The sequence below is a fragment of the Papaver somniferum genome, chromosome 2 (genome assembly GCF_003573695.1).
Source record: "Papaver somniferum cultivar HN1 chromosome 2, ASM357369v1, whole genome shotgun sequence".
Lineage (NCBI taxonomy): Eukaryota > Viridiplantae > Streptophyta > Magnoliopsida > Ranunculales > Papaveraceae > Papaver > Papaver somniferum.
Window position 1 is genome coordinate 205,341,373 of NC_039359.1, and position 16,640 is coordinate 205,358,012.

Consider the following 16,640-nt stretch of genomic DNA (forward strand, 5'->3'; position numbering starts at 1 on the left):
TTAATGCAGATGAGAATGAAAGGAATTAGGAGTAGATATTGACTTGCAGATTTACCTAAGTCTCCCCAGGTGGAAGTTACACTCCGAAAGGAGGATTATCTGCATGAAGTCTATCCTACTGTCACTCCTCTCAATATATGCAGTTGGCAACTTGGAAATTTCATCAATATATGCAATTGCATCTGCATGAAGCCTATCCTACAAGGTAATTCTGTCACTCCTCTCAATATATGCAATTGCATCAATGAAAGCAATTCTGTAGCTATTGACTTGCCAATTAACCCAAGTCTCCCAAGGCAGGTGAAATTATACTCAAGGAGAATCATCTTCCTTAAGCCTATCCGGCTGTTATTTACTAGAAGGGTTTACTTTCCCATTCCTGCCTGAGCATCACTCTTACTGCATTCGTGTTGAATCATATGCACGAAGCCTATCCTGGCTATTAATTTCTCGTGCAGGATTTTCATCCATCACGAAAATTTTAGAATCAAAATTAATTTCTTGTACCATGCGCAACACATGAAGGGGACCTACTTTCCCATTCCTCCCAAGCGTCACGAGTAGTGCTACGTTGACACCCAATATTACCATGTAAAATCCCGTAGGATATCCAGCGGCTGAGAAGGGGAGCGTGTTTAGCATTTGGATATGAAAAGGCTGAAGTGTGTCCCCATGTATCTCACGCATTATTGAAGCGTCACTCTTTTTTTTTTTTTGATAGGCAGGCCCCCTAACAAGGGCTAGCTAGGGCTGCAATTAACAAGTTTAGGAGTAGTAACCCCATTACATCTTTTTGAAAAACATGAATTAAAAACTAGGTAAAGTTCCTATCCAAATGCCTTCGTTCTTTTTAGAAGTTCCATCTTTAGCAAGTCTATCAGCAACATTATTAGCTTCTCTGTATCTCTGACTGAATCTTAGACGATTGAAACATCCCTTGAGAGAGATGATTTCACTGATGAGTCTCTTAGTGTTCCACTGGGGTTGGGAAGTCTCTCTGCAGAGTTGAATTGCATATTCTGAATCGCTTTCCACCTCCAAATCAGTGATGCCCAGCTCCATAGCCAGGCGCAGGAAATTTCTAATGGCCCAAACTTCTGCAATATTATTTGTGTTCTTGAAAATATGTTTACAATAACAAGCAACAAAATCTCCTCCTTCACTCCTAATGATGCGTCCAATACCTGCAAAACCATCACCATTAGCGGAACCATCAGTGTTTAGTTTGTAAAAATTTGCACTAGGGACCTCCCAAGCAATATGGATCTCCTGCTTATTGGTTTGCTGCTCAACTCTCTTATTAGCATGTTGATATTCCCTAGCTTTTTGCAGAGCTTTGGAAAGAACAAGAAGGGCATGAAATTTAGCATTTTCAAATAAAAACTTGTTCCTGAGAATCCAAATACTCCAAAGGACAAAAGGACAAACATCTATTCACTTAATACCTCCTATTTTAGCATCAATAGAACAAAGTTTCCTGATAAAAGTAAGAGAGAGCGGTTCAATGTCAAAATGCCAACTGAATTTGTCCTTGAGCTTTCTCCAAATTGGCCATATACATTGACATCCAAAAAATAAATGGACACATGTTTCAATATCCCTATTGCACAGCTTACAACCTGGATGGTTACCAACTTCTTTACGGTAAAGAGATTCATTCACCTTAAGTTTGTTATGGCATAATTGCCAAAGGAAGAATTTGTATTTAAAAGGGCAATGCAAAGCACAAATGAATCTCCAATCCTTATTAAGAGTTTGAGATTCAGAGTTACTTACCTGAAGATGCCTGTATACATCTTTTATAGTAACCTCCCCAGTGCCACTTCCTGACCAAACAAGACTATCCTGATTTTCGTCAACAACACATACAGGAATGGCCCTAATTAGATTAACTACATTACCCGAGACTCTGCTAGCAAGTTTTCCAGTATCCCAATCTAGTCTCTCAGAATCCATGTATTCACTAACAGATTCTCTAGGAATCCTATTTTCATCTAGTTGAGATATCGAAGTGATAGATCTATTAGATATCCATGGATCCCTCCAGAAATCCACAGTAGAACCATATCCAATACTCCATTGCACACTATTCTTAATGGCATTCCTACCTTTGACTATACTCCTCCAGCAAAGAGAAGAGGAATATTTAGCATTAACATCCCAGAAGTTCTGGTTTTTGAAGTACTTAGCCTCTAACAGTTTAGCCATGGTGCAATCACGATTATAATGCACTTTCCAGGCCATTCTGGAAAGAAAAGCTAAGTTGCTTAGCTCCAGGTCTTTAATACCTATTCCTCCTAGGTCTTTAGAATTGCAAACAGTTGACCACTTGACAATATGCATACTTCTTTTATCTTTATCACCACCCGATAGGAAATTTTTTCTATATTTATCTATTTTACTAATCAGACCTTTAGGAAATTTAACCAAAGACATAACATGATAAGTCACTGGGTCAATTGCAGAGGTAATCTTAGTGAACCTACCAGCAAGACTAAGATTTTTAGATTTCCAACCTTGCATCCTATTTCCAACTTTTTCAACAATCTCACTAAAAGTTTTCTCACTTATTCTACCCCATTGCAAGGGAATACCAAGGTACTTACCAGGATTAGTGGAAACTTGCACTCTAAGAGCATTGGCCATGCCTCTAGTAAAACTTCTTCCCAAGTTGGAGGAAGTAAGTAAGGTATACTTACTATCATTAATACGTTGTCCAGTCCAGTCGCAAAACTTGTCTAACAGCACTCTGAGATTTACAGCATTTTTGTAAGAAGCCTTCAAAAAAATGATATTGTCGTCAGCAAACAAAGAAAGGGTGATTTGAGGAGCACCCCTCGCAGCATTAAAACCAGAAAGAGTTTTATCATTTATTCCTTTATTCAACAACCTAGTCAAAGTTTCAAGACATAAGTTAAAAATATAAGGGGACAGAGGGTCCCCTTGCTTCAAACCATTAGTGGGAGAAAAACTAGAGTTTGGAGAACCATTAATAAGAACTTGAAAAGACACATAAGTAACACATTTCATAATCCAGTCAATGAATTGATGGTTAAAACCTGTGAAATGAAAGATTTTATGAATAAGTTCCCAACTTATCCTATTATAGGCTTTATCAAAGTCAAGCTTTAGGGCCATCCATCCTTTAGCTCTCTTTTTAGACTTGAAAGAATGGATAATTTCATTACAAATAATAGCAGAGTCAAACAAGGATCTACCTGGGATAAAAGCATGCTGATTATGCGAGACAATTTTTCCAAGGATGGGTCTTAATCTATTCGTGATAATTTTAGTAATAATCTTCATACTAAAATTACACAAACTAATAGGCCTATACTCTTTAACAGAGGTAGGATTACTCACTTTGGGAATCAGAGCAATATAGGTTTTGTTAAGTCTAGCATCTAGCTCGCCATTCTGAAAGAAATTTTTAACAAGAGCAATGACACTAGAGCCTACATGTTTCCAGTACTTTGTATAGAAAATACCTTGGAGAACGTCAGGACCGGGGGCTTTAAGAGTCCCTAATTTTTCATAGCAATCTTAATCTCCTTATCAGTCACCTTGCTAGTGAGGAAATCGTTCTCATCAGAAGTAATCACATTCGGAAAAAGAAATCATAGGTCACTATCATACATAATAGAATTAGTAGAAATTAACAGACTGTTAAAATGATTGATTATGACTGATTCAATATCATTAGCATCATTAACCCACTCACCATTATCATTTTTAAGCATAACGATAGAATTTCTTTTTCTCCTAACAAGGGTGGAGGTATGAAAAAATCTAGTATTCAAACCACCTTCTTTAAGCCAAGAAATTCTAGATTTTTGTCTCCAAAAGGTCTCTTCAAGTTTCAGAAGTTTGAGATAATCAATAAGACATTCATTCATTTTAACTCTGGCTCAGTCAGAAGGCCACGAATTAAAATCATTCTGGGCCTTTCTAAGCTTCTCCTGGGCATCAACTATTTGGGTTTGAATATCACCAAAAACATTTTTATTACACTTTTTAGATTCCACCTGAATCTTAGTAATATTGTTAAAAAAGTTATTACTGACATTACCACCAGTATTAGTACTCCATTTCTTTTCAACAACATCACTATACCTAGGATCCTCTGCCCACATGGCCTCGAACCTAAAAGGTCAAGGTTTAAACCTAGTTTTAGGATCTAAATCAATGAGAATAGGTCTGTGAACTGAATTAAAATAAGAGAGATGAGTTACCTGAACCTTGTTGAACCTGTTGATCCAGCTTGAGTTGGATACAGCTCTATCCAGTCTTTCCTTAATATTAGCAGCTCCGACACGCTTGTTATTCCAAGTAAATTTAGGACCACTGAAACCTAAATCAATAAGCCTACAATTATCCATAACATCTCTTAGCTCAGTAAGTTGGATAGTAGAAGTATTTCTTCCACCTCTCTTCTCCTGAGTGCCACCAATAGTATTAAGATTACCCATTACCGTCCACTCAGAGTTAGGAATGTCAGACACAGCTTGAAGTTCACTCCACACCCTCTTTCTGTTAGCCTTGTTGGTACTTCCATAAATGGTGGATAGAATCCACGGACTTTGAAGCTTAGCCGTAACCACAACATGAACAGCCCACCTCGACTCCTTAGTATTCTGAATATCTACCTCATCCGGATTCCACATCAAGCACATTCCCCCATAGAATCCTTCAGCATCAACCAAAACGGACTCAAACGAACCCAATTGTCTGACAATGCGTACCGCATGGGAGGCAAGCACTCTGGTTTCGAGTAAAGCCACAATGGTTGGCTTATGTCTCTTAATCAATTTCTTCATTACACTTATGAAAGAGTGTCTAGAAGCACCCCTACAGTTCCACACTAAGATCTTCATCGATAAATTATTAAAACATTTGGGTATCGAAACGGACCGAGAAGGACCTCTAGGAACTTGCATTTTCATTCTCCTTGCTACTGCTGCTTTGTTCAACTCCAATAATGGATTGAACCTGGTCTTGAACTGTCTTTGGTATAACTACTCCGCATCCAAACGTGTAGTGAAGTGCATCTCGAACTTCAATAGATCGCTTGGGCTTTTTACAAGAGATGGGGTTTCCACCATTGGGGCCAGTTCCACCTCCAGCGTTGTTGCTTCTTTCCACATCCTTGACACGCATTCTAGTTCTTCCTTTCCCTGGTTTAGAAACTCCTCCGGATCCATGTGTGTCCAACTTGAAGGTGAGATTCTTAATGGAATCAGAGTTTGCTGGATTCTGTCCAAAAATAAACTCCAGTTCATCTTCTCTTGTGTATGTACTACTATTGGTAATACATGGTTCAGCTGACTTCTCATCCGAGCAATGTCTTCCATTAGTTGAAGTTTGATATCCACCCTTGAGATTTTTTCTATTACTATCTCTGTCAGATGATTCTGCATTGCCTGGAGTTCTTCCTGTGCTCGCCTCACTAGCAAATCCTCTACTCTCCACTGCACCTCCAATGGATCTGGACAAACTCTTGAAAACATTTGAATCTGTTGGCTGCTTTCTTCCATTTTCCTGGTTGTTGCTAACACTTGTTGATGCTTGCATTATTCCTTTACCCTTACATATAGGCATCTGATCATTAAATTTCCCACCATTAATACCTTTCCCACTTACTTTGTTAGTGGTATTAAAATTTTTTACGGTTAAAACTCTTCCCTAATGATGCTTGAACTACCCCTTTATTACCAATACCACTATTATTATCATTAACCTCCTTATTTTGTAACTGCTTTGTAAACCCTTCATAATTCCCATCATGCATGGCACCATTAAAGTTACAACTATTGTTATTCTGAGCATTAATTGACCTTTGATGAGCAACATTGAGATCAGTCTGGTCAAATGAATTTTGCTCATCAAGAGAAGCAAATATGTTCGACACCCCTCTACTGTTATCCTGCACCTTCTGGTTAGCCACACGAGCACCAGCCACTCTAATTTTATTCTTCTTCTTTTCTACCAACATCCACGGACCAAAGCTTTCTTTTGTAATTGCAGAGTTAACAGTAACTGTAACATGAGCAGGTTTAGAAACATTATTGGTCATTTTTGCACTGTTTATAACATGATCGGAATTATTAGCATTATTGGCCTCTGTAATCAAAGGACAATTCTCTTTTTTATGTGACATTTTTCCACAGTGGAAACAAATCAAATTGACTCCCTCATATTCTAATTTTTGTTTGACAGAACCTATCCTAACGAAAGGAAGTAATGGTTCATCAGTGGACACCTCCACACACACCCTAGCAAATTTTCCTCTTAGAATCATATTAGTAGTATTGTCAACTTTAATCAATCTACCAATTTTTTGACCTATTCTCTCAAGAACAGCCTTATCAAAGTACTCAAGAGGTAACTCGGGTAATCTAGCCCAAACAACAGTTGTGTTTACTAAAGCTTAGGAAGGTTTAAAATTTGGTGTCCATCTTCTCATAGAAAGAAGATGTCCACCAATAAACCAAGGGCCTTCAAGAAGAGCAAACCTATAATCAGCTGGATTTTCAAACTTAAACAAAAAATAATCACAACCTAGGTCAAGAATGTTGCACTTACCTGACAGATTCCACAATTCATTCACTTTAAAAGACAAGTATTTATAACCTACCGTTTTCCCCACAACTTTACCGATTAGACAATATTTCCACGGTTGGATAATTCGCTTTTGAGTTTCAATATCCAAATTGATAGATGGGATCTCATCGTCCACTTCTACATCAGCCGGAGAAGAAGCATAAGTCCCCTCCAATTCCAATTCTAATTCTTTCAAGCCCCATTCCTGGAAGCAATTCCTCCATCTCGCCTCTGAGTTTAAAAAAGCATCTATATACGATGTTGCCCTTGTTGTATCATTATGAGGAGACCTTGAGTTTGGATGAACATGACCCCTTTTCACATGCATGGAATCATCAATATTCATACCATCAGATTGGTTATCATCCCTGGAGTTTCCATCACCAGATACACAAACAAATTGGGTATTCATTGATTCCATATCCAATCGATTTCCCTTTTCCCTCAATTCCATATGAGAATCGAACATTTGGGCGTCTTTCTCACCAGATCTAACGGTAGTAACCATTTTTAGCCTTGATCGATGCCCACCAGGTTCAATTGATCCATCAACAACAACATGTTGTTTGTTAATCATCAGATTAGAACCTAGAATTTGAAATGAATTTCGACCGATTTACAACTCAGTTTTCTCCCGATCGTCTACAAGCGTCACTCTAACTTAATTGTTGATCTTTTATTGTGTACGACTATTTTCCTTTACTCCAAGTCCCAAGCACCACTAGATCTGAATAATTCAATGGGCTGCCTCTTCCGATTTCTTGACCGGAGCATCCACAATTGTCGTAATATTCTTCATTAGATTTTTAATTATTACTCCCTCCGTTTCATTAGATTTTTAAATATTCTTTATTCTTCATTAGAATTTCTCAAAATATTAAGGAGACCATACTATTTTACCTGACTACCCTTACTTACTTACCTATTTTATTTTAATAAAAATGCTAGCAATAAAGACTATCCAAAATTGGTGTGAGAATTATAAATACGAAATATAAAAGGGAAATTTAAAAAATATTGAATTTAAGAAGTATAAAATTTATAAGGAATCTAATTTTTAGAGTTAAATGTATATTTCCTTAAAAGGAATGAAGGATATATTCGTTTCCTCAATTATAGTAATTTCTTTAATATTTTAGATTGGGTCACGTTAAAAATGGATTTATGAATATAAAGAATTCAAGGGTATATTAGAGAGTTCATTGAAAAAGTATGACTATAAACAGAAGATGGGCACAATTTTGAAACTGACGAAAAAGGAATAGAGGACGGTCTTTCAGAAACAAAGGGAGTATCTTTTATTGTGGTATTATCTAATCCCCGGAGGACCGATTTAATTTTGCACTATTTACTCCCCGGAGGGGCGATTTTCCCAGAGGGCCGATTTGCGGCGATTTGGAGGCGATCACAGAGTCAGAGCATTTCCATCTGATCAAACCTTTTCTCTGTGATTCCTTCACTTTGTTTTCAGGTTCTCATCTCTTTCCCTTCATGATTAGCTACCTTTGGATATTAGTCTTCACTCGAACTGCATCGCAGGCAACAATATACCTTCTTCTAGGTTTTTTTTAATTGATGTTATTCTAATGCCAAGAACTGTTTCCTACAAAGCCTCCACACCTGGTACGTTGTCTGCTACCCCCTCTACTAGCCATGGAAGCTTAGTCTCTACTGGCTGTGATGATCTTTTCCAGTGTCCATATCGTGGACTGGATGGTTGTAGGAATGAGGTTGGGGAAGGGGGCTTTTGAGGGTTTCTTTATTCAATCATTTGAAGAACCAACACTACAAAGGGGAAGAAGGTAGAGATCGATGTCGTGAGAGGTTACGAGTTAGTGGTGTTGTTTACAGGGAATGGGAGGTTATTCTGCTATAATTAACAGGGTGGTTATTCCCTCAATGTATGCACATTAATGTTTGGGGTAAGATGTGTAAGGTGTATCAAGGGCCTGTGATACCTGCAACTTCCAGTGGTTCAGTTCCTACGACTCTTGTACAAGGCATAGTTTCACCTGCTTGCTCTATTGCCTCCTCCAGCTGTGTACCTGATAGTGGAACTGAATGTGTTACAGCCTCACCTACAATCGATTTGGAACTTGAATACAATCTTCCAAACGCAAATTCTGACAGTCTCTAGCATCCCTGCAAAATGCAGACCGCACTTTGCTCGTACGTTTAAGTATGTGCTCCAAAAAGTGGTGTCTCTGCCTAATGAACTAGCCTCTTGGATTCAGCTGTTGATTTTTCCTATTTGTACTCTCAATTCGTACGTGCCACAGAACAAACAAGAGGAGAAGGCTAGCACTAGAAAGAAACTTCAAATAAGGTCCATGAACCTTTCCTTGAAGCAATGGGATGAAGCTAATGTTTTTATGTTGCTGGTTCAGAGAGTTTTGGCAGAACATGAGCAGAGACGAAGCTTTTGGAGTTGAGAAAGAAGACCCAACCAGAGAGCCAGGAAGCCAATAATTTACGCTTGTGCAAAGGGTGTTAGAGCACTGCTCGGTCGAACTCGCAAGTGTTTCTATCTCAAGATTGTTTGTCAAGTTTAGTTTATCAAAACTATAGTCTTGATTTCAAGTCTACTTATAGCTATGTCTCGGATTAGGGTAGAATGTGTAGTTGAGCTTTAGATTTCACGGAGTTCATCAATTGAAGACGATGATCTACTGAGGAGAGCTTAGAGGAACTTTATCAACAAAAGGTATGTGGACACTAAAACTTATCTATCACTCAGATTCTATTCTATTCTATCTTCTAATGAGACTTAGTCGTATAACTATATAGACTTTTATATTATACACATTTGATATTTCGAGCTGAGTTTATCTCGGTTATCTATTTATTGAAATATATCTTGGAAGGTTTTTGCTTTAACTATTGGAAACTAAATATTGAGTCAAAAGATGATCATGTGAAAATTGCCTTGAAAAATCTTATATGATTTGTGTGAGACTATCATTTGATGTCGACTTGGAAAGTTTCATATTGATCATTCGATCACTTGAAAATTACTTGAAGCTAATAGTTTGTGTGAGACAACTATTTTCATCTTATAAGGATGTTTCAATGATTGAAATGGGAGTTTAGAACAATTAACCATTTATGGATAAAACACGGTATGCATACCTAGTATGCGAACTATATTGTTATGATTTAGGTCCAGGAACCTTGTTTGCGTACCTAGTATGCGAACGGTTTTAACTATAAAGGTCTGGGAACCTTGTTTGCGTCTTAGTATGCGAACGGTTCTACCTGAGTTGGGTCCGAGATAGCTGTTTGCATACCTGGTTTGTGAACGGATGGATAAGGCCAAGGTCCGGAGCTGTTGTTTGCATACCTGGTTTGCGAACACAGTGGTTTAAGTTCTAAAATCGGTTAAGGATGATTCTCATACTCATGAAGTAAACATTTATGAATTAAGGAATGCAATCTTTTCAAACCGTGGCCTAATGTTCATGAATTTATTCTTATATAAGTAATTTGTATGATTACAAATCAATCCGAATAGTATGATTCTCATATTCATGAACTAAACATTTATGAATTAAGGAATGCAATCTTTGCAAACCTTGGACTAATGTTCATGAATTGATTCTTATATAAGTAATTTTGTACGATTATAAATTTGTTTCAATTGGTTCATATATATTTCTATGAGATAGTGAACAATTGAACAACTCTATTTGAAACACAATTAGATTCATTGGATTATCTTTCATGATTGATTGATAATCATATTTGATCTAGAAGTGTTAGAAAAATGTGGTTAAGACAAAAGTGTTGATATTGCTAAGTCCAGTTAACTGTTATTGAGCCAACTCAATATACACGTTTAGATACGGTTATCCATATCTAATTGAAGGTATATTTCAATTGTGTGTAACAAGCTAAAACCAGATTGATTTCTTTATTTTCAACCAGACTTAGCTTGAATCTTAAATCAGGATTTCATCTAACGAAGAATATTGAATGCTTGTTACTAACCTATCTTAGATTTGATTGTAAGCAAACCCTGATTTGAAAGACTATATAAGGGAGAACTCTAGAAACTGGAAAACCTAATCCCGACACTTTCATGTGTCCTAGTTGAAAACTAGAGGCGATTCTTCTATAACCTAGGTTATTCCAAAACCCTATTCGGTTTACGACTTGAAGACTTCATTTGGGATTCGTGAAGCCAGATCCAACTAATTGTTCAGTAGTTGCGTATTTTGATCTTACTTTTTCTATCATGTTGAGTACTATCTTCTCTAAGATTTGCTCGAGATTTATCTCCGATATGTAAGATATAAAAAATAGTCGCAAAGTTCTTCGTCTCATACTTTGTGATTCCACAATAACTTCTTCTACTACCATATAGTTAAGTTATTGTGAGATTATTGATATTTTTGGGGTTCTCTTCGGGAGTATAAGACCAGATTATCAATTGGTTCCTGTTCACCTTGATTTATCATAAGAGGAAACAAAAATTCATAGGTATATCCGTGGGAGACATATTTATCTATCAGAATAGACATATATGTGTGAGACAAGTTTGTTTATAAGTCTTAGTTGTGGGTGATATCATTTAAGGGAATCAAGTGCGCAGAATCCGAGGTGGTTCTAGAGGCGTAAGGAACCCGCCTATATCTTAATCATTGTGAGACTTGTTTAGGGCTCAACTACATTCCAGTCCGAAGTTAACTTGTAGTAGGATATTGTCTGTAGCGGCTTAATACAGTGTGGTGTTCAATCTGGACTAGGTCCCGGGTTTTTTTTTGCATTTGCGGTTTCCTCGTTAACAAAATTTCTGGTGTCTGTGTTATTTCTTTTTCGCATTATATTTTATATAATTGAAATATCACATGATGTGCGTAGTTCAAGCAATTGATAAATCTGACCTTGATTGTTGTATAGGAATTGATTGGCACTTGAGCATTGGTCTTTGGGTCCAAGTTATTTCTCATATCAATCATGCTCACACATTTCTATCTATTCGATTGAGACTATGCTCTTTTATGCATCTCTTGATTGAGCTCGCTTTTAAGTTGGTGCTCACGGAATTATATTGGAGTTAGTCCATACAAATTTCCGAACGAATTATAGGGTGTGGTTGTTATACCCCCACTTTTTTAATTGATATTAGAGCAGGAAAACACGTTAAAGACCTCATAAGTCTGTGTTTGTAGCAATCTGACTCTATGGACATAATTGCTATCTCTATAAACGTACCGCAAGTCTTCGATGGCTCGAATTTTTTATGGTGGAAAACTGTTATGCGTGCCTTCCTACAAACGCCTGATTTTCAATCATGGGTTCGTGTTGTTAATGGCTATAATCATCCATATGTTACAGTAGACGGTGTAACTGTTGCAATGGATATTAGTGAGTATGATCCTGTTGCGATTCTCGCTGCAAAGCAAAATTTTGATGGATTAAATGCTATCATCCATGTCATTACCCCAGATATTCAGCACCATGTGACTACGTGCACTCGGTTTAAAGATGCTTGGGATATTTAAGAAACCGTATTTGAAGGGAATGCCTCTGAGAAAAAGCTAGGCTTCAAAACCTAAATTCTGATTGGGAAAACCTTCGTATGGCTGATGAAGATTTATTTGATGAGTTTAATTACATAGTGTTTGAAATTGTTAATGCATCTTTTGCATTGGGTAAGACTATTCTTGAATAGGACATTATGATGAAAATTCTCAGATCGTTGCCAGCTAGATACGATTCTAAGAAACATATCATCGTTGAGGGAAATAACCTTGAAACACTTTCAAACAACTCAACTTGTTGGATTGTTAAAAATACTTGATCATGATCAGAACACAGTCAAAACATCTGTGTTCAATGTTGTGACCAATACAAGCGAATCTTCTAACTTGTCTTGGGCTGATGAATGTTGTCCTAATCATGTTGATCTTGACAGGTCATTGATTACACAAAAGACCAAGGATATTGTGAAGAGAAGCAAGAGATCTGAGAAACGGATCTCTCTCAATCTGATGCTTCAGATGATTCAATACAAGATGTAAAATCAAGTCAGTTTGTCAAGAATATGCATACCTTTGAAGTCCGCACAAAAATTCTGCTCTCTCAGCTGAAACTTCTATTCACTCAAATTCTGATTCAGAATTCGAGTCTGACACTGAGATTTTAAAAATTCTTGGATAAGAATTAAGAAAATTTTCAATTGAAGAAATTGTTGGAGAAACTTGAATCATCACTTCAGGTGAAAAATCTTGAGATTGATTGTTTTAATGATGAATTCACCAGAACCCTATCCCTAAAAGAAAAAGAGATTGATACTCTTAAGTGTGACAGCAAAGGTTGTCTGAAAGCTCTGACAAGATCTCAACAATGTTATTTGGTCAGAAGTCCTTTGGAAACACAAATGGTATAGGGTTCAAAAGAAAAACTGTGAGCGCAAACAACTTTTTTGTTCCATCCATTTCTGGAAAGATAGATGTAGAAGGTAGTGATAAACAGAAGATCAATCGAGAAAACGAAAATACCTCTCTGAATTGTTTGTTTTGTAGAAATACAAGTCATGGTCAAAGTAGGTGTTGGAAATTCAAGAGGAACAACAAAAGAATTTCCAAGCTTCAAGGTGACATGCAAAGAATGAATCTTGCCTTGCGTAACCAACAGGGAACCTCTGATGTCAAGAAGAAGCCTCAAAGAACCAGGATCAGACGAGGTAAGAAGTCTGTTTATACAACAAAACCTTGATATGTCACCATGTGACATAAGAAGTGAGCATTCTGCTCACTCCATTGCTACCTAATGATAGTAATGTTTCCATCCTCTTTATTAACTTGAGAATATGAGGATTGCATCAAGGATTACTCAAGATTTGTATAGTTTTTTGTTTTTATCTTAAGGATACGAAAGTTAAGTTTGGCAAAGTTAATATTTTCTTATCAAAAATAGATAATGGATCATGAACCGTGAAGACTTTTTCAAAGTCCTATTGAAAAATGCTCTTTAGGGTTTGATAGTTCCGGTGTTCTATTTATATTCCTTTGTAATCAAATATAATTCACTCTTTTTTTCTTTGAAAGATACAGTATCATGGCTCTTGTAACCAGAGGAACCACAAAAAGGGATGCAGTAGAAGCAGTTAATGTGTATCCATGTAAAGGAATACAATCTTCGAGAAATAAAAAGGAGATGTCTACAAATGATGAAAAAGGTTCTTCCTCTAACTGTTTTTATATGTTTGTCAGCATGATTTAAAATCTCAAATCATTTTATCCTTGGAAAAGATAGCCCACTATGTACGAATGTTGTCTCTGACAAACAAAACCTTGTGTAAACTGAAAACAGAGCTTAGTGAGTTAACTGACATTTTTGAAGATTTGGAAGAAAAAGAATTCTTGGTAGACGCTCTGAGAAAGCTCTACGATGTCTAGGAAACTTCTTATGAGAATTTATTCTTATGTTTTAAGAAGGATAACTAGGGTTCGGAATAGCAAATATTGTGATTACACATAGCTATTTCAACGATTTTCATCTTGCAATGTTTTTAGATTTATTTATTTAAATTCTAAGTGATTTGGAAGATGATTTTGCAGTATTAATCTTTATTACTTTTATATATTGCAAAAAAAATTATGGGATATGTTGTGTTTACGTCCGTGAACTATGATTATCTCATATACTCAAAAGTTACGTCTATTGTGTCATTATGCGTATATTGATAAAAGATAAAATGAACTTTTGAAAATCCCGCAGTATTGATCTTTTCCTGATCCACTTTTATGTGAAAGTAATGTACGGCTCCGTAAAGTTTCTTATGTTGAGCGTTCCGATTAAATTAATCAATAAGGTCTTCTTGTGGTAAATTTATTCGAATTTACCGGATACAAATCCGTGTGGTTTCCAAAGAAATCCTTCTTTTCTTGTAAAAGTAAGGTCGCTCATGTTTTTCTTTCGGGAATGACATATTATGGGGGAGAGTTCTTAATTGAACTTGTGATTAATTGTCATATCTTTGCGGGGAGTGCGGTTGTGGAATATTGTAGGAGTTATCTTGTATCTTTATAAACTCCTTGATGAATACACTAACTTTCGAATATGTGAAATCATAGAAACAAGTTGATATGTTCTCTTTTAGTCATGAATTATCTCTTTGAGAATTTCATTATGATCCCCTAGTTTTTGTACCTTTGCCAATTTATATTGACAAAAGGGGGAGAATTATTTGGTAGTTCACAGTACATACATATGGTTTACGGATCATTATGTAAGGGGGAGTGGTTTTCGTAGTGCGATGAAGTATTGACTAAGGGGGAGTGATACATATCATCGTAGCATTATTGTCAAAGTTGTGATGCAATTGGACTTTGATGTTGTATAATAATACTATGACATTGTAGAACAATGATTGAGAACATTTGTTTTCTTATTGTTATGGCTACGGATCTTCAATAGCAATGATGCTGAGTTGAACACGTTCAGAATCACTGGAGTACTTAGAGTAGCAAAGAATTCAAGAAACGTTGAAGAGCCAACGAAATCAAGCATGATGGATGAGAAGCTACAAAGTTTATTTATTTTGTAATCCATATGTATTGATGGTTTTGTCAATGAATAAGGGTTTCTTTTACTTCGGAGTAAAGTGAATCAAGTTCCGTGTATTTTATAGAAACATAAAACTGATATTGTTTTTTTTTTGACAAAGCCAAATTTCATTAAGATAGAACATAAGAAGAAAAATGAAAGTAAGGACGTGTGCCATCCCTAAAATGAACATGAAAAAAATATGGAATGAACAAACTTGGAGTTTGTTCATTTTGCTCCCACTATGGAATGAACAAACACAGAAAATGGATGTTCAAATGAACAGATCTATTCATTTGAACATCGAGTCGGAACATCAGGCGCACGTCTATTGTAAGGACGCGCGCCATCCCTACTGACGCTGGCGTCAGAAGAAATGACGTGCGTTCATGTAAAAAACGCCAGCGACACTTGGATTGACGCCCACGACTCTTGGATTGACGCCAAGTACAATCCCTGATTATTTTACTACTTTTTAACCTTATTTTATCTCACTTTATCCTATTTTATCTCACTTCATCCTATTTTATCTCACTTAAATATTATATTTTATTTTTCATCTTTATCTTACAAAACATTTTATATTAAAAACAAATACTTGTGGGGTCTTAGAAAACCAAATCTGTTCATTTTGCGCTGCTTTACCATAGTGGAGAAACACGTTTGACCATCCATATGGCTCAACAAAATTTTGAGTTTGAACATTACCATAAGAACTGCTCTAACCAAGTTAAAATAGTCCACTAGAATTAGCCTCACTAATGAATACTTCTTTTTGAACCCATCATAGGTCCGTTTTTAGGCATCAAGACATTACCTTTTCCTCTTTCAAGCTTTACTAGACCATGTTTGATCATCATTACAAGATTCGAAATTTAAAATTTACACAATGATCTATATATTTTTTATTTTGGTACCCAGTACCCACAATAAATTGAATTCCCATTGAATGCAAACTTGATTTTGCTTGTCATTCGGTAGCTCCCAATAATGGCATTGTGTTGTTACAGTCATGAACATTGTTGGATTAACCATTTTTTAGTCCTTCAAGATGATCAATATCCAGTGCATTAGCACGGGCATGAAAGGACATATATATATATGCATGTATGTTCTTTTTTGGGTACACATGGACCATATTGTACGTGCATGCCTAGCTGTTTCTCAATAAATGCGCGATTTTATGATATTGGTTTTTGATTTGGTGGATACATTAATGTTAAATCGCCATTTGATAAAAAAAAAAGGTTCTTAAATCATCAAAAATGTCTACCGTTAGGTCATGTACGGGGTTTCTCGGCTAAAGACGCTTGATTACTAATTTCCCGAGATTTCTCATTGAATTTATCACGGTCAGTGTATTGTGTATTTTGAGAAAATTTATTCTTACGATCCTGGAAACTATAGGTCTTATTTTTTTGGCCCCAGGGTTATTTAATAAAATTTGCAATTTATTCTGGTGGCCTTGGAATATTATAACCGGTGTG

At 36.3% G+C, this 16,640-nt stretch overlaps 1 protein-coding gene across 1 annotated transcript; it reads right to left on the reverse strand.

Annotated features, from left to right (window-relative positions):
- Window positions 1-756: 756 nt before the first annotated feature.
- Window positions 757-4,817, reverse strand: LOC113352636. Its single transcript, XM_026596435.1, has 2 exons — window positions 4,233-4,817; window positions 757-1,184 (listed from the first exon to the last, which is right to left on the reverse strand). Exons 1-2 carry the CDS (start codon window positions 4,815-4,817, stop codon window positions 918-920), a joined length of 852 nt encoding a protein of 283 aa, XP_026452220.1. The 3' UTR covers window positions 757-917.
- Between the last annotated feature and the right edge of the window lie 11,823 nt (window positions 4,818-16,640).